This window comes from Telopea speciosissima, chromosome 1 (genome assembly GCF_018873765.1).
Source record: "Telopea speciosissima isolate NSW1024214 ecotype Mountain lineage chromosome 1, Tspe_v1, whole genome shotgun sequence".
NCBI classification, from domain to species: domain Eukaryota; kingdom Viridiplantae; phylum Streptophyta; class Magnoliopsida; order Proteales; family Proteaceae; genus Telopea; species Telopea speciosissima.
The window spans coordinates 60879476-60906024 of record NC_057916.1 but is presented as its reverse complement, the minus strand read 5'-3'; the positions used below and the strand labels follow the sequence as shown (position 1 = coordinate 60906024).

The 26549-nt window shown below is 38.7% G+C and overlaps 2 protein-coding genes across 3 annotated transcripts; one reads left to right on the top strand and one right to left on the bottom strand.

The window, feature by feature from the left end:
• Window positions 1–270: 270 nt before the first annotated feature.
• Window positions 271–2018, top strand: LOC122658256 (probable purine permease 11). The gene is made up of 2 exons (XM_043853179.1): window positions 271–322; window positions 919–2018. Exons 1-2 carry the CDS (start codon window positions 286–288, stop codon window positions 2016–2018), a joined length of 1137 nt encoding a protein of 378 aa, XP_043709114.1. The 5' UTR covers window positions 271–285.
• Window positions 2019–3672: 1654 nt separating this feature from the next.
• LOC122656689 (UDP-N-acetylglucosamine transferase subunit ALG14-like) lies at window positions 3673–21997 on the bottom strand. 2 transcript variants are annotated; one of them, XM_043851304.1, is made up of 8 exons: window positions 21967–21984; window positions 21704–21775; window positions 21254–21484; window positions 21040–21179; window positions 4790–4939; window positions 4613–4672; window positions 4228–4430; window positions 3673–4078 (listed from the first exon to the last, which is right to left on the bottom strand). In XM_043851304.1, exons 3-7 carry the CDS (start codon window positions 21429–21431, stop codon window positions 4254–4256), a joined length of 705 nt encoding a protein of 234 aa, XP_043707239.1. In that variant the 5' UTR covers window positions 21432–21484; window positions 21704–21775; window positions 21967–21984; the 3' UTR covers window positions 3673–4078; window positions 4228–4253. The 2 variants fall into 2 exon arrangements, with proteins under 2 accessions (XP_043707239.1, XP_043707248.1); XM_043851313.1 differs by lacking the exon at window positions 21704–21775 and having other exon boundaries at window positions 21254–21479; window positions 21967–21997.
• Between the last annotated feature and the right edge of the window lie 4552 nt (window positions 21998–26549).

Sequence of the window (26549 nt, the reverse complement as noted above, 5' to 3'; positions counted from 1 at the left end):
GTAGCTAATGCGGCTCTTGGGACCACAGGGTGTGTGATCTCATGCTCCTACTGAACATGATTGATTCCCAAAAGGAACTTGGTAAGTCGGTCTGGTTCGGTTGCCTAGGAGAGTAGCAATTGTTATTAATGCGCTGCAATTCTAGGACCACAAGTATAAAACAACAAATTCATGTTTCCATTATTTGCTGGGCTTTATTTACTCTTCACATAATTGCTGGGTAGAAACCATTTGTGCTTGGATTATTTCTTCTTCTTTTATTCTTTTATTCTCTTCTTCTTCTCCATGGGGGGAGCTCAAGAACGGCAACTCCATGTCATTGGTAAGTTTATATATGGTTTTCCTTCTTCTATTGAATCAGTTCATGTCATACTTTCAGTGGCACTACAAGAATCCTTTTTGTCATATTAGAATAACTAACTACCACTTCATAGATTTGGAAAAGAATGGATCTCTCCTTGACTGTTTGGCTAAATAAAGAGTTTATTACTAATTATGGATGGAAAACCATGCTCTTGAAAGCTCTATCTTTTATATGATGTTCCAAGATTATCCCAACTAAATGGGTTGTTTTCTCTTTTCAAATTCTATTCCAATATAAGAATCTACTTTATGTAGTTTGATCATAATGAAATTTTGAGGCATCCAATTTATAAATTTTATTTGAAACAAAATCTGTGAGAAGTTAAGATGAAGAAACTGATCTTTCATGTTTTCTATCAATCAATGGTGAAGGCTATAATTCTCTATTATCCTTTTTGTTGCAAAGAGAATTAAATTACACACACCCACAATCCTTAAGATGCATCTGAAACACAAAGATGATCTGTTTATGCTCAAATGCAAAATCTTAGATGCAGGGTTTCACTTTTTGTGGTCTACTAATCCTTCCTTTGTTTGATTTTTTTAATGATTCAGAGGCACAGGAACCAAACTTGGCCAAAGATGAAGCTGCTGTCATCAACCAACCCCCAGTTCCTACACTGAAAAGAGGCTATAAGTGGTGGCTCTTAATGGCACTTTACATATTCTTTGTTCTCTTAGGCCAATCTATTGCAACTCTTCTAGGGAGACTCTACTATAACAAAGGTGGAAATAGTAAGTGGATGCAAACAATTGTTGCAACTGCAGGCTTTCCATTTGTCCTCCCCCTTCTAATCTATTTCTCCTATGAACCTTCTATCCCAAACTATACCAATACTGCTAACAAAAGGTCACCCTCTATCATCACCCTTGTACTCCTTTACACCTCCTTAGGTATATTCAGTGCTGGTGATAACTTGTTGTATGCATATGGGCTGTTATATCTCCCTGTTTCTACATATTCTCTTGTTTGTGCAACCCAATTGGCTTTTAATGCAATATTCTCTTATTTCATTAACTCCCTTAAATTCACTCCTGTTCTGCTTAATTCAGTAATCATCCTCACTATCTCTGCTTCACTCCTTGCTCTCCATTCTGAGTCCGATGGATCCACAGGAGTTACAAAGGCACAATATGTGATTGGATTTGTATGCACCTTAGGTGCATCTGCCCTTTTCTCCCTAATACTTTCACTTTTCCAACTTTCATTTGAGAAAGTTCTGAAAAAGAAAACATTTTCTGTGATATTGGAGATGCAGATATATCCGGCAATAGTTGCAACTTGTGTTTGCTTTGTGGGCCTTTTCGCTACTGGGGAATGGTGGAGTCTAAAGGGAGAGATGGAAAAAATTGGAGGGGTATCTTATGTGATGATCTTAGTTTGGACTGCTGTAGCTTGGCAAGTTTTTTGTGTTGGTTTACTGGGTTTAATATTTGAGGTGTCTTCTCTCTTTACCAATGTCATTAGTACTGTGTCTTTGCCCATTGTTCCAGTGTTTGGTGTGATATTTTTTCATGACAAAATGGATGGGGTGAAGGTGGTTGCTTTGATTTTGGCTATTTGGGGGTTCATTTCTTACATGTATCAAAATTATCTTGACGATTTGAAGTCGAAAACTACAAGAACAGAAGCAAATGAAAGTTCAAATACTTGAGAGCTTCTTGAGGATAAATCATCTTCTAGTTCATCTTGTTGTCTTAAGTTGTATCAAAGGTCATTTTGTCATACTAAACAATAATGGAAGTATCAATTTTATTGAAACAAAAGTTCTCTGCAAAGTCTATGTTATATTATTGACTTCACTACTGAGAATATGGTCTAGTTCTCATCTTGCATCATTAATTGTCCAACTTATGTCAGCTCTTCCCAATAACACCCCTACCTATTTTCCATGGCTTAGGGAGAGAAGGAAAAAGGAACAAAATGCAAGAAAAAAAACTGTCTGAATCTTCTCTTCTTTTGCTCAAACAAAAATACTACAAATTCATCCCAAATGGAGGGCTTGAACAATCTTCAAGGTGGTGTTTGGCATTACTAGAGCTTAAAAGCCTTGCAAAAGCACTTGTTACTAAACAACTTTTCTCTTTAGTGCTTTAACAGGTATAAGCACTTCATGAGATGAACACTTCGCACAAAAAAAAGATTTGGAATAAGAATGGAACTTTCAATGTAGTCTAACCCAGCAAAATCATTTACTGAAGCATCAAGAGAGGCAATTTTATCTCAGACAGATTCATTGGAAGGAAATTTTTAGTAGTCCTCAATAGGTTTTTGTTGTCACAAGGTATGCTTACTGCTTAGCTAGATGTTTTATGAAGTTACACTTGAATAGTACAATCAAATGTTTTGGAAATTCAACTTAGTTAGCTAGAAGGAAGAAAGTGACCTCTTTCAGGCAAGACTCAAATGTTAGGTTACACTGGATTTCTGAGAAAAGTCCTTTAACTTCTAGTGAAGAATAAATTGAGCTCTTCCCCTTCTCAACCTATTCTTAGACCTCTATTTTGCGGTGGGGTCCAACTCAGTACATGAGGGCTAGAGGATGACAAGGATAAAATGCGCACCAAGTTTTAGTGCCAACCGAGCTGCAACATGGAATAGAAATCAGGACCAGTTTACAAGCTGCCAACACTTACACTGGAGGACAGCCCTGAATTGAATTGAAGCTGAGAACAAGATTCTAACTCTTACTGCCCCTCAGCTTCATGGAGTAATAATGGGCTTAAAGCTGTGAGAAGAGGAGGCCCTGCAACCACCAGCATCTAGAGATTTGATGTCAAAAGAGTGACTAACACAGATGAGGGAACCCTTGATAAATCAGAAACCCTACTTCTATTTCTGCTCTTGCCACCTGCTATCGTCTTTTTAAGTGATGGAGCTAAGAACAAACAGACCATTAATACAAATAATTTGTGCTTACATGACAACATCAATACCACCAGTGAAGGCCATATGCCAAGATGACAGTTCCTTACAACATCAAATACATTTTTATGAACCTTATTCATTAAAGATAACTGTATTTAGTTTCATTTCATCTATACAGCTAGTAGAGTTAACGGATAAGTGACAATACATCCTCAGAAAAAGAATTTCCCTCTTCCTCAGCACCATTCATTGGAAACAGACTACCATCAACAAGTGACTTCGATTTTGGCACAAAGATTGTGGAAACCCAGCTAAACTTTGTACTTCTAATAATATTTTTCACTAATAATCAAAAGATATCAGACAAATCCCAAACTAAAAAAACAAGATGCAACCACCTTGCAGAGGAAACCTTTTGAATTAGACCATATGCTATTTAATTGCTCTAAAAAGGAAACTATATGTTATTTCATTCCCTATGAAAGAGGACAGGTACATGCGTTTGAAGTGTGGGCAAACATTGGGTAAAGAATTATTCATCAGAAAACCAAAAGACTCTGTTCCAGGCTGTGACTCTACAACTTGGTAATTGTCAGAGGTTAAGTGGCTTTATGAATGAAGAGAGATTTAGGAATGAACCTCACCAGTTCTCTTTCAAAGTTCACCCAGTCTATGTGGTCCAAAACAAGAATGCATACTTTACTACCAAGCCTGGAGAGCTTAAGCTCCACAAAACTTTGTATTCAAAAGTCACTAGTTTTGCAACTCAACTGCATCCACTCAATATAAATCATTGCTGCATCACCTTCATGCGCATGTGAATCATCAGACAATCTGTCAGCTCACCTAGAAAGAGAGATCTATAGTTAACTCCTATATACAAACAGATGCATGAAGTAGAATCCGCTTGACAGTAATGGGAGAAGTGAAGTTGATTGAATTTTAAGATGCTCAGTAAGATTTAAAAAACATGGAGGCAGAGGAGAGAAATATACCACTAGCAGCAGCAGAATTGAACCAATTACATGAGACAACCAACATATTGTGCTCGGGGGTATTTCTTTTGCAGTTGTGGCCATTGCACAAATAACTGGTCAGCCATGCGTAATTTGTAGAGAAGCAAGCCACTCAGAGAGAGCCTCCTAACTCTTGCTATACTCTCGACATAAAAAATGGATGACCATCTAATCCCAACCACCTGCCAATTAAGTCAGTGTCCCACAAATATACTGGTAAGCTCCAATCAAGTGTTCTATTGCATTTCGAAAATTAGAAACTACCAAAAATTGAGACAAACCAGAATCATTCTAACATCAGTCTTTACATATTTGCAAGAATATCACTTTCAAATCCGGACTAGGCAAAGTACAGGTTTCTAACCTTAAACGTGAAAGCAACTACACAGAGAGGGATACAAGTCCCAGGGCCATTGCACAGTATCTGAAAAAAAAAATGACAAAGAAGGCTCATTGAATTCCTCAATCAGAAAATGCAAACTAAATTTCATTTTTTAAGATCTTTTCAAATAAATAAGATTTAAATAAAAAGAAATAATACCACATGGGGTCTGATTTTAGCAACTAGCCAGAGGGCATGAGCAGTAGCAATTAGGGTTGTCCCAACGGAAGTTAAATATGATTGACCAACTTCCCGGCTTCGATATATCTGCATGAACTGAGCAGCCTCTAGCACTTTCCGATCACCAGTCTGCATTGCCAACCAATTCAAGGAAAAAAAAATTCCAGATAAACAAGACCATGAAATCTTGATAATTGGAATAAGAAACAAGTTGCGTCTGAATATTCATCGTGCATAATTCACTAAATTCGTGGGAAGATACTGAACTTTTGTATTTGAAAAATGTTTCGATTTCAGGAGGTGCACTTCTTGTTACACTATTTCGCAAATCTAAGGACTGCAACTGCCCCCATTGTCACAGAGGTAAATATAGATGTTTTGAGAATATGCCTCAAGGATCAATGGTTAATGATGGCTCTAATGGGTGATTCAGATTCATGGTTGAATGGCTTGAACCGTCTGGAAATCTAGAGCAAGATGAACTGGGTTCAATTGGGTTATTGGGTTCAGTAGGATATGATAGTTCTTTATTTATTTCGATTGGGATTTTATCTTGTAATCTTTTACTTTGAATGGGCTATATAGTGGTAGAGTCCTTTCTATGTTTTAGTTGTAGAGTTTTATTTCAGTTTTGAGTCCAATTTAGAGTCTAAGTTGTGTTTTAGTTTTGGTCAAGAATTAGGATCTCTCTTTTTGGTCAAGGATTAGGATCTCTCTCTCTCTCTCTCTCTCTCTCTCTCTCTCTTTGTTGTTCCTTCTACATCGTTGCTGCTACTCCTGGTTTCTGTTCAACCTTGCTGTTGTCCTCTTCTTCTCCTCTAAATTTTCTCTCTCATTCCAGGTATTCTCTTTCTTTCAACACTTTTTTCTTTGTTGTTCCTTCTACATCATTGTTGTTACTCCTGTTTTCTGTTCTCATATTTTGGGCGTGTGATGACTGACCAGAGGCACTTCAATCCTAAGAGTTCGCATCCTCAAACCCTTGTTGCTGAGAGAATCGAGATTATATCTCAGCTGGTATCGTTTTACCACCAGGCCATGATTTCAGATGTTAACCCTCGATTGCTGGCTGTTTTCTCGAATTAAACCTTTCCAGTTTTAGTAAGGGGATGGTAGTGCGACTTGGTATCTGAAGTATTAGATCCATTGGACCTCTTAAAGAAGGGATTCCTTCTTTGAGTGGTTCCTTCCTACCACTGGTTTTCTGTTTGTGTCGTCAGATTGAAGAAGACTCCTTCATCCCACGAGTCTTCAGTCTTTTTTTAATACTATTCCTTGGGTTTCCAAAATACCCTTCCCTTCTTCCGTATTTCCATCTTATCCTTATTTTATAGACCAGTCACAAGTGATAACCAGTCCACAAGAGGATCGCAAACTTCAGGTCCAGCAAACAGTAAATAGTTCGATCAGTTTTCAGATTTGCAGTGAATTTCAGAACAATAAAATAAAAATAAAAAAATCGAAGAAGGGAAGAAGAAGAAGATAGGGTAATCTATTTCAGACTTGGGTCTCTCACCCACGGCCTCTCACCATATTTTGGCCTCCCACCAATGGCATCTCATCATGCTCTCTCACAGAGCAAAACACAAAACTATGTTTTTTTTTCTCAATCTCATAAATTCAAATTCAAGTCCCAGGCTATAGCCCCTTACAAACTTATATAGAAGACTTATACACTAAAAAGGAAAGGCATAACTCAATTCTTAACTAATAAGGTAACATAAACTGATTAGAAAACTAAAATAATGAAAGAAACTGACTCAAAACAGGACTCTAACTAAACTAATGAAGTAAATCCAGTTTTCCTATTTTCTACCGATATTTTAGGTGCATTAAAGTGGTCCATTACAAAGAAAACCCATGGGATCAAAGGCCCAACACCTAAATAACCCAACCCAAGGCTTATTTCTAATAAAATAAACCCTTTAGGCGACTTATCAGCATCATTTAGTTTTCCTTCCTACTTTAATTTACAAAAGTGTCATCCACTTACTATTTGAGCTGTGTAGTACTCAGGTGGGTCCATAAACTATCCGAACTGGGTTAATGGAACCCTAGATTACATCAATTGGTATCAGAGTGAAAATCTTTACTTTCGTTGGTGATCGACCCTGATTTTCTTGCTCTTCAAAGAGGTTTACGAAACAATTTGAGGATGTATTGTTGGATCTCCGATTGCACTTTCAGGGATCCTCAATGAGGTTTTCAAGAGCTTACCAATGTTACTAACCGCTTCAGTGATAAGGTGTCAAGCATGATAGAAGCTTCAGAGGATCAGAGGTAGCAGAATTGGTGGACACTGGAAGTGATGATTAAGATGAATTGAACAGTTCGATCAAGGATGCAGTTGAAGAATTGATCAAGGGTCTAATTGCAATTGTGAAAACCCATGATCAGATTCTAATCAAAAGGATGTGGTTTACTAATGACCATCAAGAGATCGTGATGGTTGATCGTGAGTTCCGCCAGATCATCGCCCCATCAAAGTTGTTGATCATGGATGTCGATCGACTGATGTTGGTTCTCTCGTTTTATAAAACTCGAGAGCGAGTTTTTCTCAACACTAGGGTAGTTGATGCAGAATTGTGGCTAAATTGGCTTGACCCTTCTGACAATCTAGACCGAGATAAACTTGGTCCAATTAGGCTTTGGGTTTGTTAACGGATGACCTAGTGACCCATGACCCAGACCCAAACCCAGATACACTAAAGTGTCTAGGTTCATTATGCACATGTGGCACATGTTAATTATGTTAGGATATATTTCCAGATTTGTAATGATCTTTGATCATAAATCTAGGGTGCTGCACCCCTTCAAACAGTCCCAAAACACAGCATAGGGTGTTGCACCCCTTCAAACGAGAGACGAAAGAAACCGCAAAATCAAACTGAGACGAATCAATCAATAATAATTGAAACCTTGAAAGAGAGGAGAACAAGATACTAGGAAAGTTGTAGCAGTGCCTAAGGATCTTGCGCTAATACCATGTAAAGAATAAGAGAAGAGAGAGAACAGAGAAAATCGATAGTTCAGCTGTAACCTTGGGATACAACTTAATGTTGAAACCATGGTTCGAGAACTCGAACTCACGAGGGCGAGATCTCGCCGAGTTTCTTGGTATTTCAAAAAACCAAGTCGATACATCATACGCATTATTTTTTTACACTTTCTCGGCGAGATCTCGGTATCGTCTCAACCCATGCAGTTGACCCATATTTTGAAGGTTTTTCCTGCTTTTTTCCATTATAATTTTACAATTTCTCGCCGAGATCTCGGTATCGGGTCAGGATATGGTTTTGACCCATTTTTTAACCCATTTTAACCCATCTACCCCCTTTTATAAAAGAACCTAGATGGACAGAACTCACAAATTTCGGCGAGTTCTGTCCTAAGGCTCTAAAAAATAGGAAAACACCCATCTACCTCCATTTTCTTCTTCTTTGCTTCAAATCTTGGATGGATTGCATGGTTTCAAGTGTGATTCAAGTACTAAATTGAAGATTCAACTCCAACAGTCCAAGAATCATCACCTATCTGAAGATTTTTTGAAGGCATTTTCTAGTTTTCCTCAAATCTATTTTTTTCAACAAAATTTGTGCAATCCTTGATAGATTCATGTGGTTTTGAGATATGTTAAACATCTTTGGCCGATCTATCACTTGATGGAGTCGGAATTATTTTTCAGTTATTATTTTTTTTTATTATAATTTCTGAAAAAATAAATGATTTATTTGAAAAATAAATTGAAAAAAATAGGATGAATAATGATTGTTTGACAATGATTTTCATATATGTTGAACAACTTGGGATGCTCTACAGCCTCATGGATCAGTTTTTTATTTTCACCCATTAAAAAAATTATTTTATTTTTCAGATTAATAAAAATATTATTAAAATTAAAAAACTATATATAATATTAAGGAAAAATATTTGTTGTTTATGAAAAATTATGTACAACATATGTATATAATGTTCAACTTCAAATGGTGTCAAATACATCATTACATTATATTTTTCTTATACTTTAAGGTATAAATATTTTTAATAAAAATTTTAAATATTATTTTTAATTAAGAAATAAATACTAGGGTTAGGGGATAAATAAGAGATAGTTATTTCATAATTCTAGTAACTTGACATTATGTTTAACAGTTATGAATAGCATACTTTAAGTCTTGGATACATTACTTTAAGTGAACCATGGTTATTAATATATGATTTTTTATGTAACAGTGTAAAATATAAGACATTTTGTACACCATGTCTAATATAGCATGGCAACATGGAGTCCCAATGTCCCAAGACAAAAAGAAGTCTAAATGCAATTATTGTGGAAAGTTGCTATCTGGAGGAGCCACCAGGTTAAAGCAACATTTGTCTGGTACAAGCAAGGATGTTGCCTCATGCCCAACTGCTCCTACCCAAGTAAAAGTGGCAATGGCACAACACTTGAAAGGAGGAAGAATAAAGAAAGCTGAGAGGGAAAGAATGCAACAACAGTTTGATGAAGCAGTACTAGAGGGGCCTGGTATAGAGGTCCGTGGAGGAGATAATACTGACTTTAGGCCTCCACCTGGTGAGTTTCAATCAGAGGCTGAATGGAGAATTTACCAGCAAACTTTGGCAGAGAGTAGACAAAGTTTGCATTTTGAGAATGTAAGAAGATATGAGCAGGCAAGAGGAGCTGGTGGATCTGGCTCAGCTACACCAATGCAAGAAGATGAGAGGAGGAAAAGCACCGGGACAAGAAATATACCACGACCCTTAACCCGACTACAAGCACATTCTCCATATCCCATTTTTTAGCAGGATCCAACAATTTTTAGGCGACAAGATGCCTACCAGCCAACCATCCCGCAAATGTTTGGTGGTAAACAAGAAGAAGCACGAAAAGCCTTCAACAGGTTCATGCTTTACCATGGCATTCCAGCTAATGTAGCACAAGGAACATACTATAATGCATTCCTTAATGCTGCAGGGAGGGCTGGCCCAGGATGGAAGGGGCCTTCACCACATGAATTATACAATGTCTATTTGCCTCAGGAGGTACAAGAGCTGAAAGATTACATTGATGGTTTGAAGCCAATGTGGGAGACATATGGGATTACTCTTATAGCTGATGGCTGGACTGGACCTACTAGACTGTCCATCATAAATTTCATGGTGAGTTGCAATAGGAAGACTATATTCTTGAAGTCTGTCGATGCATCAAAGCATGTAAAGGATGCATCATACTTGTATAAGAAGTTGAAGCAAGTAGTGGAGGGAGGTAGGAGCAAAGAACGTTATCCAAATTGTGACGGATAACGGTTCCAACTTTAAAAAGGCTGGAGAGAAGTTGATGAATAAGAAGAGTAAGAGGATCCGGCTCTTTTGGACTCCATGTGCAGCCCATTCTATTGATTTAATGCTGAAGGACATGGGGAAAAAGACTTTGGTGGCGAGTGTGGTAAATATGGCAAGACAAGTAACCAATTTTGTGTGTAACCATGGTTATGCTTTAGCCTTGTTAAGGGACAAATGTAATGGAGATTTAGTGAGGCCTGGTGTCACTCGATTTGCCACCAATTACATTGCATTGAAGAATTTTCAGACGAAGGTGATAGGTCTGAGGTCTATGTTTGCAAGTGAACAATGATTTGGTTGGCAAGGTTCTACGTCAGAAGAAGGGAAGGCAGCACAACAGACCATTGCAAGTGATGGATTTTGAAAGGACTTGCATAAAGTGGTTGCCATATTAGAGCCAGTGGTGGCAGTACTGAGGATGGTTGATACAGAGAAGAAGCTTACCTTGGCCTACATTTATGCTGCCATTCAAAAAATGAAGGAAATGGTTAGAGCTGCTATACCTCGAAGTGCAAAGTCCTACATTAACATCATTGATTAGCAGTGGGAGAAGCACTTGAGTCATCCATTGTATAAAGCTGGTGAGTTCAACATACTTTACACTTTAAATGTTAAAACTTTTTAACATTTACATATTCAAAGCCCAAAGGCATTAAGTCACTAAAAAATTATATTTGTGGTGTCTACTTTACCAGCATACTATTTGAATCCAAAGTATCAGTACTCCCATGATCTTGGGTTAGACACAGATTTGTTAGTGGCAGTTCAAGCTGTTATTGAGAAGTTGGAGCCCAATCCAAAGATACAAGCTACCTGCAATGATGAGGTGAGAGTATGGGACTTTGGTACTTCGGTAGTTAGTTTATGAATGTAATTACTAAATAGCAAATACTAATGCCTCTAACACTGTTTGAAATTTAAAATGAAAATAGATCAAAAACTTCAGAGAGGCCTCAGCAAGTTTCGGTCGACAAGCTGCAGTGGAGGGTAGACAAAAGTCAGACCCTGGTAGGTGGAATGATATTACATTTATGAATTATAATTTTATCCCTTTAGAATGTACATATTCTTAATATTCTATATTTGTAATGCAGCTGACTGGTGGGTGTTTTATGGTACAAGTTCACCCAACCTGAGGAAGATAGCAATGAGAGTGCTCTCACAAACTTGTTCATCCTCCGGATGTGAGTGCAACTGGAGTACATTCTTATTGATACATTCAAAGAGGCGGAACAGGTTGGGTAGCGAACGACTGGAGCAGCTTGTGTATGTGCACTACAATATGAGATTAAGGATGAGGCACATACGTGAAGGAATTGAAGCCAATGATAAAGAACCCATTGAACTGTCCAACATTTTCCAGGAGGACTCTGATGAGGATGAGGATCCCCTATTCTAGTGGGTGAGAGATCGTGGTACACCCGATATGGATCAGCCTGGGGGTAGGCCCAACCCCACCATTGCGTCTGTAACCAGTACTGATGTTGAAGAATATGTATCGCAAGAGGGGCGTGCACATTTAGACTCACCGAGACCTTTTGAGCCTGCTGTAGGAAGTCCTGCTGATGATGATGATGGTAGTGATGACGACAGTGGTGATGATGGTGATGGTGGTGATGGTGGTGGTGGTGGTGGTGGTGGCATGCAGAGTGGTGGTTATTATGATGATCGTCATGAGGGGATACGCGAGCAGTACCAGTATGAAGTGGGAACACAAGAGGACCCTATGCGTTTCACAGGTGAGTCTCAGTTTACGCATGCCACTCAAGATCAAGACCATGGGCATGATGGCCACACTAAAACATACAACAGAAAGAAGGGTTGTAAACACTCACATGCTCAGGATGATGACAGCAGTATGAACACCATGCTTGCAAGTTTCGGAAGCATGAGTATAGATACTACTAGTGAGCATCAGTCATGGCATTCATCTCAGCATCATCATGGCTATGACTATGGCCAGGAGAGTACCGGTTCTGAATATAGTGGCTATGGTCAATATGGGCAGTCAGCAGTTGATTTTGACAATCAAAGCACTGGGTCCGGTTTTGGGTACATATTCCTAGTCCCAAACCAGCCATACCAATAGCCTCCCATGTACCCTAGGATAGGGAGTTTGGTATATGTTGATGACAACACTTATATGAAGGCTGTGTCACACTATGCGCAACACTTCAGCAATTCTATGACATGGGAATTCTTTGTGGATCAATACGGGGAAGAATTTATTACTCGATCACATTTTATGTAACAAATTCAGAGAACATTGATGTAATGTACTTTTTATTTGAATGTTTTGATTGATATGTACTAAATTGAATGTTTTGATTGCTAATTTGCTATGTATTACTAAATTATGTGTAGAGTAGGTTGTTTTAGTACGACTCGTCGCCTACCAACCTATGGTCCAAAGTGAAACTCATATTTGGACTTGTTTTTTGGGAAATCTGGGCATGACATTATGTTTAAATGGCCTGAAATAGGCTGAATACCAAGTTTCAGACCCAAAATATGTGTAAAACCCACCAAGTTGGGAGTCCGAATCAAAACAAAAAAATGCAATAACTCGCCGAGATCTCGACTCGTTTCGGTTTTTGGCTGGGCCGAGATGCCTCCGAGACCCGAGTTTTAGAACCTTGGTTGAAACTCCAACTCTATTCAATATATATAATAACTAAAAGCAACAAAGGACATAAATGGAAATAAGAAAATAAGAAACAAAAAGACAACCTAAACTACCCCTACCTATCTCGGTATTAGCACTGGCGAGACTTGCAGAGTCTCGATTTACACCCATGAATTGCAACTTTTCATTGTTAGGTTGACTTCTTTAATTTACAATATTGCCATCTATTCGAAATTAGAATCTAACTAATCAGCAGAAGAGATAAGAAGGAGATGAAGCACACTGTCAAGAGAAGGAAAGGCAGCCTGCGATAGAATATATATTCTATCGTAGGTTTGGGTTCTATTTATAAAAGAGACATGTAAATTTAGGTAAGCTGGTTAGGGGTTTATAATGACATTACCCCTAAGCCCTCACCTATTAAATCTTAACAAATAAAGACATAAAATAAAGAAAAGAACATAGAACCCCAAAAACCCAAAATAACAATGATAAAACTACCCCAAATTCTCAACACTCCCCCTCACGCTGGAGCGTATAGGTCTCCCATGCCCAGCTTGTTACAACAGGTGCGAAAATTAGAAGCAAACAAAGATTTGGTGAAGACATCAGCTAGCTGATTTGAAGACGAAACAAACGGAGTCTCAACTAGATTCTTCAAGACGGCATCGCGAACAAAGTGACAATCTACTTCAATATGTTTAGTCCGCTCATGGTAAACCGGGTTACTAGTAATATATATCGCTGTCTGGTTATCACAATACATCCTCATCGGCGTAGACATAGAAAATCCCATCTCAAGGAGAAGAGACCTAAGCCACATCAATTCAGCTGTAGTGTGGGCCATAGCCCGGTACTTTGCCTTTGCACTCGACCGCGCAACAGTAGTCTGCTTCTTACTATGCCACGAGACAAGATTACCCCCAATAAATGTACAATAACCTATAGTGCAACGACGATCACTTGCCGACCCAGCCCAATCTGCATCAGAATAAGCAACCAGATCCATATGCCAATTTGGATGATAAACCAATCCTTTACCAGAAGCACCCTTCAAATAACGGAGTATGCGAATAGCAACATTCCAGTGAGCTTTCTGAGGAGTTTTCATAAAGTGGCTCAGAACGCCAATGGCAAAAGAAATGTCTGGTCTTGTGACAGTGAGGTAAATCAACTTTCCAACCAAACTCCAATGCACATCCTTGAGAGGATCGCCATCATCTACACCAAACTTCTGATGAGGATCCATGGGAATATCCACTGGCTTAGACGTAAGCATGTCAATATCAGATAAAAGATCTAAAACATACTTCCTTTGGGAAAAATTGATAGTATTTTTGCTTCTCACAACCTCAATGCTAAGAAAGTAGTGAAGATCACCTAAATCCTTGGTCTGAAAATTCTATTGTAAGTAAGCCTTTACCTCACCAGTACCTGACACATCATCACCAGAAACAATAATATCATCAACATACACAACCAGAACCACCAACTTGCCACCACGACGACAAACAAACACAGAATGATCAGAGTAACACTGCGAAAAACCGCACGATACAATTGTGGCACTGAACTTCTCAAACCATGCTCTGGGTGATTGTTTGAGGCCATAGATTGCTTTATGCAATTTGCACACCCGAGTACTACTCTCCCCCTGAGCAACATACCCAGGAGATTGCTCCATATACACTTCCTCATGAAGATCACCATACAAGAAGGCGTTTTCAATATCCAACTGAAACAAGGGCCAATCAAAATTAACTACCACAGAAATATGAAGGCGAACAGAATTCAGCCGAGCAACAAGAGAGAAGGTCTCAAAGTAGTCCACACCATAAATCTGTGTATACCCTTTGGCAACCAGACCAGCTTTAAGCCGCTCAACAAAACCATCCGGAAGGTATTTAATTGTGTAAACCCAAAGACACTTAACAAGTTCTTTCCCAGGAGGCAGATCTACCAAACTCCAAGTGTGACGCAGCCATTTCTAAATCCATGGCCTTCTTCCAACCAGGAAGACGAACAACCTTAGTATGAGTTTTGGGAATAGGGTTGGCAGACAAGGATAAGTCAAAGTTATGAATAGAAGAGGGTAAGTGAGCAAAGGACACATACTTATCAATAGAATATAAAACATTGGACTTTTGAGTGCAAGAGCGAGTAGCTTTACGAAAAGCAATTGGTAAGTCATCAGTGGAAGACGAAGGTAGAGCTTCACTAGACGAAGAAGCTAGCAAAGGTGGTGAAACAGGTGGAACCGGTGGGAACTCTTGTTGTGGTACGGACTTGTCACACCGTTGATAAACCTGTAATGGTGGTGTAGAGAAAGGAACAAGAGCATGGACAGGAGGGGCATCAACATGCCACTCATCATCAGAGATAGAGGAGGATGAAGAAAAATAAGAATGGTCCTTAAAGAAGGTGACATCAGCACTCACAAAATACCTATAGGCAACAGGGTCATAACACTTGTACCCTTTCTGGGTACAAGAATATCCAAGAAAAACACACTTAGTGGACCTGGAAGAGAGTTTATCAAAATGAGTATGGAGATTGTGAACAAAACAAATACACCCAAAAACACAAGGAGTTAAATGAAAACTTAGTTGACCAGGAAAAACAATGGAAAAAGGAGACTTGTCGGTAAGAACAAAAGAAGGCATTCGATTAATCAGGTAACATGCAGTAAATACCCTTTCACACCAAAATTGCTTGACCAGGAAAAACAATGGAAAAAGGAGACTTGTCGGTAAGAACAAAAGAAGGCATTCGATTAATCGGGTAACATGCAGTAAATACCCTTTCACACCAAAATTGCTTGGGAACATGCACATGGAACATTATAGTACGGGCAACCTCAAGTAAATGTCTACTCTTACATTCCGCCACCCCATTTTGTTGTGGAGTGTAAGAACAACTAGTTTGGTGAATCATTCTATGAGAAACACAAAGTCAGAAATATCACGCTGAACATACTCCAAAGCATTATCAGAACAAAAAATTTTAATAGATAAACCAAACTGAGTTTTTATTTCATTATTAAAATTTTGAAATACAGAGAGAAACTCGAAACAATCCTTTAAGTATACCATGTGAGACGAGAATGGTCATCTACAAAAGTGACAAAATACATGAAACCACTCCGATTCTTAACACGACAAGGACCTCAAATATCCAAATGGACTAAAGAAAATAAAAATGAACTACGAGCCATAGTACGAGAAGGGAAAGAGGCACGGTGATGTTTTCCCAACTCACGGGCTTCACACTCTAACCAAGACAAAGACTTAAAAGAAGGAAATAACAACTTTAATCTAACTAAAGACAAATGGCCTAAATGACAGTGCCACTAGAATGAAGACACCCCACCAACAGAAGCAGCAACAACAGACGAGGCAAGAGCACCATGGTCAAGGTAGTAAAGTCCATGTTTTTCACACCCTTCACCAATTTTCTTCCTCATGTAAAGATCTTGAAAAACACAATAAGGAAAAACAGAAAGTCACAAAACAATGTAAAGCTTTAGTTATTTAACTAACAGAAAGAAGATTCAATGGTAACAGAGGAACATGTAACACAGATGAGAGACTCATTGAGGGAGTGGGTGAGACGGTACCATGCCCATAAACAGGAGTAGAAGAGTCATTTGCAAGAATAACAGGTGAAGATGAATGTGTATGTGAATAAGTGGCAAATAATGATGACTCACCAGTCATATGAGCAGAGGCCCCAGAGTCAATAATCCAGGATAGAGTAGTAGTGGTAAGAAGAGCAGGTGTACCAGCATGAGCTAGAGTTGCAGAAGATGAGGGTCTGGTGGATGTAAAATTGGATGCCTCCGAGTGTTGTAAAAATATCTGGGAGATATCATCACGGCGAGGAGTTGTAGTAGAACCACTACCTGGTAGGGAAACCTGTGAAGAATCACTATGGGCAGCACAATCACTACCTCCTTCAGACGCTGCATGATTGGCAGATTGAGTTGCCCAATCGGGTTTGCCATGCTTGTCCCAACAAAAATCAACAGTGTGACCAGTTTTGCCACACTGAGTACAATTCTGAAAAGGTTTATCACCTGACTGACCACCAGTGCCACCACCACCACCACGTCCTCCCCCTGAGTTACATCCACGACCAACCACAAAGGCAGAATTCTCCTTGAGAGTAGAGTCAGTTTTTTCAGGAGAAGAGATACGCTATAGGCGAGAGAACGTGTCAGCAAGAGTAGGGACAGTTTCTCCAGCAAGAATATGTCCCTTGACAGACTTCAAATCAGAATCTAGCCCAGCCAGAAATTTAAACAAAAAAAATTCATTCCGCTATGCTTTTAATTTGTCAATATCGGTGGTGATGGGCTCAAAAACATTTAATTCCTCAACAAGGCCTTTAAAAGTGTTGTAGTATTCTTGGAAAGACTTGTTGGACTGCCGGAGCTGAAAGAATTTCCTATATAAGTCATAGACTCGATTCATGTTTTTCTCTTGTGAATAGGTATCCTTCAAATCATCCCACACACCTTTAGCAGTGGTGTGAAACATCACATTTACAACAATCTTTGGTTCCATGATGTTCCACAACCAAATCAAAATAATGGCATTGTCTTGCATCCAATCCTCATAATCTTTTGAATCGGAGGCAGGTGGATCGGAGGTAAGATTCTTGAGTTTCGTCTTGGCCATAATGTAAACCTTCACAGCTTGAGCCCATAACAAATAATTCGAACTCCCTTTCAGCTTGGTAGAGGTAATAGTGACATTCAAAGTGTCAGTTTGAGATGTAACCACTGGATTATTTTTATTCTCTCCCATAGCACCAATAAAACCAGTCAAAAAAAAATACCACAAGGGAACAGCCAGCCAACGATAGGGCAGCAACCAAATAATAGGCACAGATCACCAACTGTAGCAAGCCAACAATAGGGCAGCAATCACACAATAATAATGGAACAAAAATCACCAACTGGAGCAGGATTCCAGAGTAATAGGCAGTAGAGAAAAATAAAAAAAGACCCAAATTCAAGCTTGGAACCAGCAGAACCAACCAAATAACCCAAAACAGAGCACTTGCGGCAGTTATAAGGGAGATTTTGCAGAACTTACAATCAGCAAGGTAGAAGGACCTATATGATGATCGAAGCTAGTACCTGGAGAGGGGAATGAAACCCCAAAAGATCAGGTTGAGGAAGTAAGCTGAGCAGAAACTGTGAAGCCAACTGTATGGCTCAGAAAACAGAGCAGCCGCTGGTGTATATGGAGAAAAACCAAAAGCAATCGATCAGGCCACCAAACCAGAGTGAAAAACAGGTCGAGTCTCCCTTTATGCAGGTACAAATAGTCCTCCAAAATTCAGAAATAGGAGATCCAAAATTTTTGAAGAAACTCCATTCTTTTGAATTCTGAAAATAGAAGCATGACTATTGCAGAAAATAGAAACCTTCCCTTCCTCCAATTGAAACTCCAAGGGAAGGTCTGCACATCACCAACAACTATCACCAATAAACACTCCATTCATATGGAAAAGGAGTCTTCAATCCATCAACTAAAAATAGCAGCAATAGGTTGCAGCACACCAGAAACCCAAAAACAATATAGGAGAATCAGCAGAAGGAGATCAAGGAAGAACTTTCAGCTGATTAGAAGAGCTCTGATACCATGTTAGAAATCAGAATCTAACTAATCAGCAAAAGAGATAAAAAGGAGATGAAGCACAGTGCCAAGAGAAGGAAAGGCAGCCTGCAATAGAAGATATATTCTATCGCAGGTTCTGGGTTCTATTTATAAAAGAGACATGTAAATTTAGGTAAGTTGGTTAGGGGTTTATAATGAAATTACCCCTAAGCCCTCACCTATTACATCTTAACAAATAAAGACATAAAATAAAGAAAAGAACATAGAACCCCAAAAACCCAAAATAACAATGACAAAACTATCCTTCATCCTCAACACCATCCATTCACTATTTGAGTTGTGTAGTATTCGGATGGGCCCATAAGTGATCCAAACCAGGTTATTGGAACCCCGTATTGCATTAATGGGTATCAAGTGTACCCACCCAAATTTCATTCCAATCAAATTATTCTACCCTAGAAGTTTATAGTCCAGGGAGTAGAGCTCCATAATGTTCCTTGTGGAGGAACTCTTAGAACATAAAAGGGAAAGGAATGGCTGATAGCAAACAAATCCAGAGAGTACCAAAAACAGATTTCAAGAAAAGGCAGTGGATAAGAAGATGACACATACCCATTTCAACTCAGACTTAAAAGGAAACATCTATAAGAATAATGAGTCCTCTATTTATCAGGTTATTGACAGTAATGAGGTCAATGCAAACTAACTATGAAGTTTACAGATCCAGACCACCTTCACAGGATGAGACATGATTTAAAACCAAATAAAATCCTGCGGATAATGAACTTGCTCAACTGTCTCTTTTTATGTGAAGTCATTCAACTCATCTTATTCTTACCCTCCTTGTATCCCTTAATCTTTCTTCTTTTTTTTTTATTTTCTCTGATTGAGAGATAACATCGAGGATGGTCCTCTTTTTTTACCTCAATGAGAAGCATTTCTCTCTTCAATGAACTTCATTACGTCTACCAAAAAGAAAAAATCCATCACTTTCATGTACAAACAAACAAATAAAAACTCAGCTAGAAACATTGAATTTCTAACAAGACTAGAAAAGAATTATGAGTGAACATGTGCCCACCATTGGTTAAACGGTAATGATGCAGATAAAACACAAATGGGCTTACTCTAATACAAATAAGATTGGGTTGGGTCCCATGCCTTTCTTGGTCGGACCAACCCAACGGACAATTTCCTTCTTCCAGAGTTTGCAAGCAAGAACAAGTCTCTCTTTTTGAAGTAAAAACGAAGTGAATTGAAATTGTAAGAGGATACCTTTAACGTCTTTGGGAACCATTTGAATGGAATCAGTATGCATGTGTTGAGCCTTTGATCCAATGTGTTTTCATTGTAATGGGCCTGGGCCTATAATAGGGGTGGAAGATAGGCCTACAAAATTAGTTGTTTAAGCTTTTATATTTGGGTCTTATTGTGGAGAACTCCTCTACCATGCGTGGGGGTTTGTTTTTGAGGTTTCTTTTTAGTTTGGGTTTCCTAATTGAGTTGTTATTGTGGGTAGACAGTTAACTTAAACTGTTAGGGAGTTTTTTATTTAAAAACATAGCTTGTAAGGGCTTGCCCAAGATTTTATGTTGATGAGTGAATTCTGGAATTGTGCCTTTGCTACTGAGAGTTTCAGTGTGCTGTGAGATAAAATGACAGAGTGAGAAACTCTGCACGATTGGAGAGAATCAGATCCAGACCATTAGAGGGAAACAAAGGTCATATCCCATCCTCTGCTCTTTTTTTTATACAAGTAAGTTGCTGTTTCTCCTAACATTGATTGGCCTTGCTGTGATATGATTAAACTTGTGATTTCAGTAGGATAATCTCTAAATAAGCTGCTGTTTACATAGTGAGTTTACTCAGGTATTATTATATATCAGAATCCCTACAAGAGCAACCACTGGCTGCTCTTTTTTTAGGGTCTTTTGAGCAGAATCGAGATTCCCCATTAAAGGGAATCTAGCTATCAGATCGTAGAGAGATTTCAAGGCATTAGAGAGCTGCCTCAAAGTGTCCTTCGACTAGGGATTTGAGGAGGTCAGATCTTCTGATCTGAAGTTATTCTAAATCTTCCAAATCTGGTTCTTTTGGGACCAGATTCTGAAGATTTAATCACTGTTTTAAATCCAGCCATTGGATTATAATTTTATTTTGGGGATTTGATATACTGTTGGCTTACTAAACTCGACCAGATTTGGAGCCCCATCTGGAAATTTGACTTTGACTTCTATACATCTCTCTAATTCTGGTTTTGAGGCTATTTGTGATCCTGTTAAGGGGATCAAGTATGACCTCGAATAGAGCTGATTGGAGGGCAATGATCCATGTGCTGACCCCATTTAGTTGGGATAAGGCTGAGTTGTTGTTTGTTTGTTTGTTTTAAGGGGTGAGTTTTCTGAACCCTTGTGTTCAGCATACCTATCCCCATCATATACGCTAACATGTATTTATTCAGTAGGTAATAATATTTCAGCACATAAAGACACTTGCTTATGCAAAGATGAAAGCTTTACATAGAAAAACTATGGCATAATAAGAGTGATGATAACCATTAAAAAAGGTCTCTCATAAGAATCGATAAACACTCATAAGGACCAAAAATTCTCAAGTCATAAACAAGGTACCTGATCAACCAGGGAGTCCTCCAATACACGAGCTTTTTGAAGACTCATGTTATCAGTCTTAGCTGCAATATAAAATCTTGGTGTAAACCTGTCCTTCTGAAGAAGAGAGACTAGATTAAGCATCTCAGCAGTATGACCCCCTACATAATCACCATAGCGTTTAGCATTGATGATCACAACGGTGATGAAGACGATATAGGGACCATAAGCTCACCTGAACCCAGGATAATCAGGGTGCTCTTAAGCTTAGAAGATGAGGTAGGGAGGGGTTTGCCACTCCAGTATATGACATAAATCATACGAATTGCAAAAGTGGTAAGCGTGATGATTATAAGAGCAATTATGGACTCTCGACACATTGTGGGGAAGCACCATCCACTGCCCTTCTCCATGGAGACAAGCCGGAGATTATTGATCCAAACTAAGATTCCTTGTATCCTCTATAGAAAAGAAAAAATTAAAAATGAAAACAATTTAGCTGATTAGGATATAAATTGAGATTAAGCTTTCCTTTTTGTAATTCAAAAAAATAAGAAGAACCCTTGAGTGAATTGAGACTGGATACATTCAACTCAAAGGCTTTGATCCTAATTTACAAGTGAAAGAAAATAGGAACTAACCCCCCCCCCCTTTTGAAAAATATTTTTTTCTTACATATGTATAATTCACAGGTAGGAACATTCATCTCCCAGTCCCCTTCCTATTTCATCCTCTTCCCGTCTCGCCCACTCACACACTGCAACATTGTTTTATAAGTTTTGGGACAAAAATATTGAAAAGAACATTGGAATATGATGTAATCCTACAGTCCTACCACATCAGTCCTTTTCTTTCTCTACTTTCTTCTCTTTCTGAACCATTCGAGTGAGGGGGGGGGGGGGGAAGAGAAACTGACATAAAATCATTCTATCAAGGGAAATTACCTACCACTTGATTTTGAAAGGGAGGTTGTCCCCCATCGGTTAGAACAAAACTCAATTTCGGATAGCTGTGACCTTGCAAGGTTTAAAAACTCAAGTTTCTATCAGGGCATGTCACAAACGAGCTTAACACTTTCTGCCCTCTGTCACCAGCAGCATCTTATCTGTTTAGAATGAGCTTAGATATGTTACATACTGGTGGCAACAACATCCCTTTGGTGTTACAGAACAGAACATGTCATAAAATAGGTATCCAACATTGGATAAGACTCGGGCTGGGCATAATCTAAACAAAAACCATTCTTCAGTCCCTAATCAACACCAGTCCACCCACGAGTGGCAAGGGTAACCACCAACCCCACGACAATGGTAGATCAAAGTTAGGGCACTACTTAAATAAACGGGATACAGTCATTCAAATTACACAGCATCATGGTTCTCAACACAGTATCAGAGAACATAAAACAGCATAAATGGCAGAGAAAAGCTTGCTTTTATTTATTTATTTTTGGATGAGGCTTGCTTACATTTGTATACTTCCTCTCCTAATTCAATACAACGTTTCTCGACGTTTAGAAACTTATACTGGTACTGCTGTGAAGTTGCAAGATTTAAAAGAAATTTCAAGAGGAGACAGACAGAAACGGTGAACACTAATCATTCAATTTGAAGAGAGAGAGAGAGAGAGAGAGAGCTATGCCTGTATGAAAGATTCGCCAGAGAGATTCTTGAATTTCTCCGCTACAAATATTCTCAGCTTGCCCGATGCCGGCGAGATCTAGGGATCACGGGCACAGAGATGAAGAGGGGAAGAGAGAGAAGGGATCTCGTGTTTTGGAGCGATGGCTGGGGTTTTGTTGGAGGGTATTTTGGGAATCAGATATTCGTATATGAAATTATGAACTTCTGATCTCTAGAGCATAATTGGAAAACTAGGTTTTGATTCGGCCGAATCACCCGAGTCGAGTAAAAATTTTGGAAAACCTGATCAAGAGTCATATAGGCCCAGCCATGATGAAAAATGACGTGACTCGATATTGACTCGCCTATGTCAAGCAAGGCTCTATTTTTTAACCCGAATCACTTTTAACTAGGTGAGTCTTGTCAATTTTTAAATACATAAATGTAAATTGACTTTTTGTTTTTGGTAATATAAATACTAGATTATGAGTCAACATATCAATCAATATAATAAATAACCACTAATAAAAGTAAAACTAAATGTGTATTAATACCTGCCCCTTACAATAAAATCCAAAAATCTTATCAAAACTAACGTTTTGGATCTCTCTCTCTCTTCTTGGAAATTGTCATGTAATATTTATAATTCTATATATAAATGAAAAGAAATCGTCTCGCTCTCTCTCTCTCTCTTCTTGGAAATTGCCATGTAGCATTTAAAATTCTATATATAAGTGAAAAGAAGCCATCTCTCTCTCTCTCTCTCTCTCTCTCTCTCTCTCTCTCTCTCTCTCTCTATATATATATATATATATATATATTGCAGTCTTTATCATCCAATCTATAACAATGTAGCATTTATTGTTATTTTATAATAATAAAAAAAACATGACTCGGCTTGACCAGGTTTATCCATGCCGAGTCACCAAGTTTTCTAAAAGGTGAGTCGAGTCAGAAATCCTGGTTTTCCAACTATGCTCTGGAGGTACTAATTGGGTATTTCTTCTTCTTTTTTGTTTTTGGGTAATACAATTGGGTATTTCCGTAACATACAAACGACCTAAGCATGCATGAGTGTTTCAAAATAATCCTTTGTTTCCTTTCCCAAATGTGCAAGCCTCTTAGGCCACCTTTGTTTGATGGGGTTTTGATGGGGTGGGAATAATTTTGGGTAATTTACACATACCATCCCTGAGGTTTGACGAAAATATAATTTTACCCCCTAATTTTGAAAAATCCTGTGTACCCCCCTGAGGTTTGCAAACAGTAACAAATAAGTCAATTCCGTCAATTCATGACTAACAGTGTTAAAAATAAGAGGTGAACTGACAAAATTAACCTTACAAAAAGAAAAAAAAAATGCAACTCATCTTCCCCAAATCGATTGGGGAAGATGAGTTGCAGGTTTCAAAACCCTTTCAACCCTTAAGGAATTTAGGATTTCAAATTGGGTTGAAGAGGTCAAGCACAAACCAGATTATATCAACCAGCCTCCTTGGCCCCTAATTGTCTTGTACCGCTCGGGTACCAAGATACCCAAGATACCCAAGTGAGGATCTCGAATTGATTGCTCTGCACCTCCCAGGTGAGACTGTAATTCTTGGGGTTAGGCTGAGGTTCAGGAGGGTTGAAGAGGTCAAACTCATGGTGAATGCCATCAAAGCTTCTTTGAAAGACAGGAAACTGCTTTGGAGATAATCACACAGATAAATGTAAACTTCAATCAGTACCGACAGATCAAAAGTAAGCAATCAATTACATGTTTTGATAAGTTTGATTTTGATTGACATACTACGGGGGATGTTTGGGATATCAGTTTTCAAGTCATATGTAATGCAATTGAAAATAAACCCTAAACGTCCATTGCTAACAGATGCAATTTAATAATAGGGTTTCTGGTAGATATGAAAACGGGGCTATAATTGCTATCTATCAATGGGACAGGCTAAATTACTTCCTCAGTTATGCCAAGAATTTGTTTTTATCTATAATCTACCCTTATCAGTGTCTAAGGATCGAAGTCTTCATCGTCACGGTGAAGAAATGGTTCGGACTTACATTATGGGGATTCCGGTGGAAGGGAAGGCAAGAAACAAGAGCATTATCAAGGACTAGAGAGAGAGAGAGAGGTGGTCACCGTAGGTCCTTTCGGGCTTTTGGGAACTTAGTGTTCTTCCAGGAAAAGGGGGAAAAAAGCACGCCCAGCTACAGAGTCCATAGACTGCGAAATAGAGGTGACTGTTTGAGGCAATAGGAGAGCAGAATAAGACGATTCAGATTGGCGCCGCCACAATATGCATGACCAGGATGATTGAATCCATTGTGAACTTGCCTGTTTAGTCGTGCCCCCAGGATCTCAAATTGAAAGGGTTTTGAAACCTACAACTCATCTTCCCCAATCGATTTGGGGAAGATGAGTTGCAGGTTTTTTTTTTTTTTTTACAAGGGTAATTTTGTCAGTTCACCTCTTATTTTTAACACTGTTAGTCATGAACTGACAGAATGAGCTTATTTGTTATTATTTGCAAACTTCAGGGATACATAAAATTTTTCAAAACGGGGGGGGTAAAATTATCCTTTCGTCAAACCTCAGGGGCGGTATGTGTGAATTACCCAATAATTTTGTGGGGGTTCTCTGACAACATTTCCACGAGAGATCAAAGTTTGGGATGTCTGGATAGTAGGGGAGGAAAACGTTCAATGTGTCAGTAATTCCTATCGGGTCGCTGCTTCTTCCGCCTCTCTCGTCTCAAAATCCTTCAGATTTCCTGTGAGAAAGTAAAAGGAAGTTGATGGTGCATCTCCAACGGTTGGGAACTGATCGTCTCCAACCTTCGTTGCCCTCTTCTTCAACTGTGGTTTCATCATCTGTAGTAACATCTTCAACTGTAGTTTCAAAGCCCTTCAAATTTATGCTTTTTTCTTTCAATTTATTTCTTTTTTGGGTTTCTTCTCTCAAAACCCTCTACATTCCTTGGCATCTTCAACTAAGTTTTTGTTTTTTGCAGCATTGGTTTTCTTCTCTCAAAACCGTTCTCTGCAGAATCGTCTCCAACCTTCGTCGTCCTCTTCAACTGTGGTTTCATCATCTATGGTAACATATTCAGCTGTGGTTTCAAAGTCCTTCAAATTTATGCTCTTTTCTTTCAATGTTTTTCCTCTTTTGGGTTTCCTCTCTCAAAACCCTCTACATTCCTTGGCATCTTCAACTAAGTTTTTATTTTTGCAACATTGGTTTTCTTCTCTCAAAACCACTCTCTACAGAATCTTCTCCAACCTTTGGCTTCTTCAACTATGCCTTTTTTCTTTCTTTTTTCCCTTTCTGGTTTTCTTCTGTCAAAACCCTCTTCCATAGAACCATCTCAACCTTGGTCGTCCTCTTCAACCAGCAAGGGGTAAGTAGGTCGTTAGCATCTTCAACTACTTTTTTTTCTTTCATTTTCCTCTTTCAAAACCCTATTTTAGTTTCCTAAACAGCAACCAAAGACTTTGCAAAGAAAGAGCCTATGCGATTATTTTTTGTTGAGCCTCTGGTTTCCCGGAGAGGCTGGATTACTCCCCAACAGAGTCTCTCTCTCTCTCTACAGATTCATGGGATTCTCGTTTTTGCCATAGAAATCTTGTTTCATGCATGCATGAATCAATGAGTGTGTTACAAAAAAATGTGATTAATTTCCATGGAACTGTTTGATTAATTTATCATGGGAACTAATTCACTTTTTATGTTCCATGAACGTGGGATTCCAATAGCATCACAGGTGGATTTCATGGTCTTCTATTCCTTCTTCTGCTTTCTAATTTATGTCTTTCACTAGAATTAGCCCACAAAGCCCTGTTTAAGTTTCTATTTTCAACTAGCTTCGAGTAGTTTTATGTTTCTAGTAACAGGTTAGAGTTGCTTCGGATTTG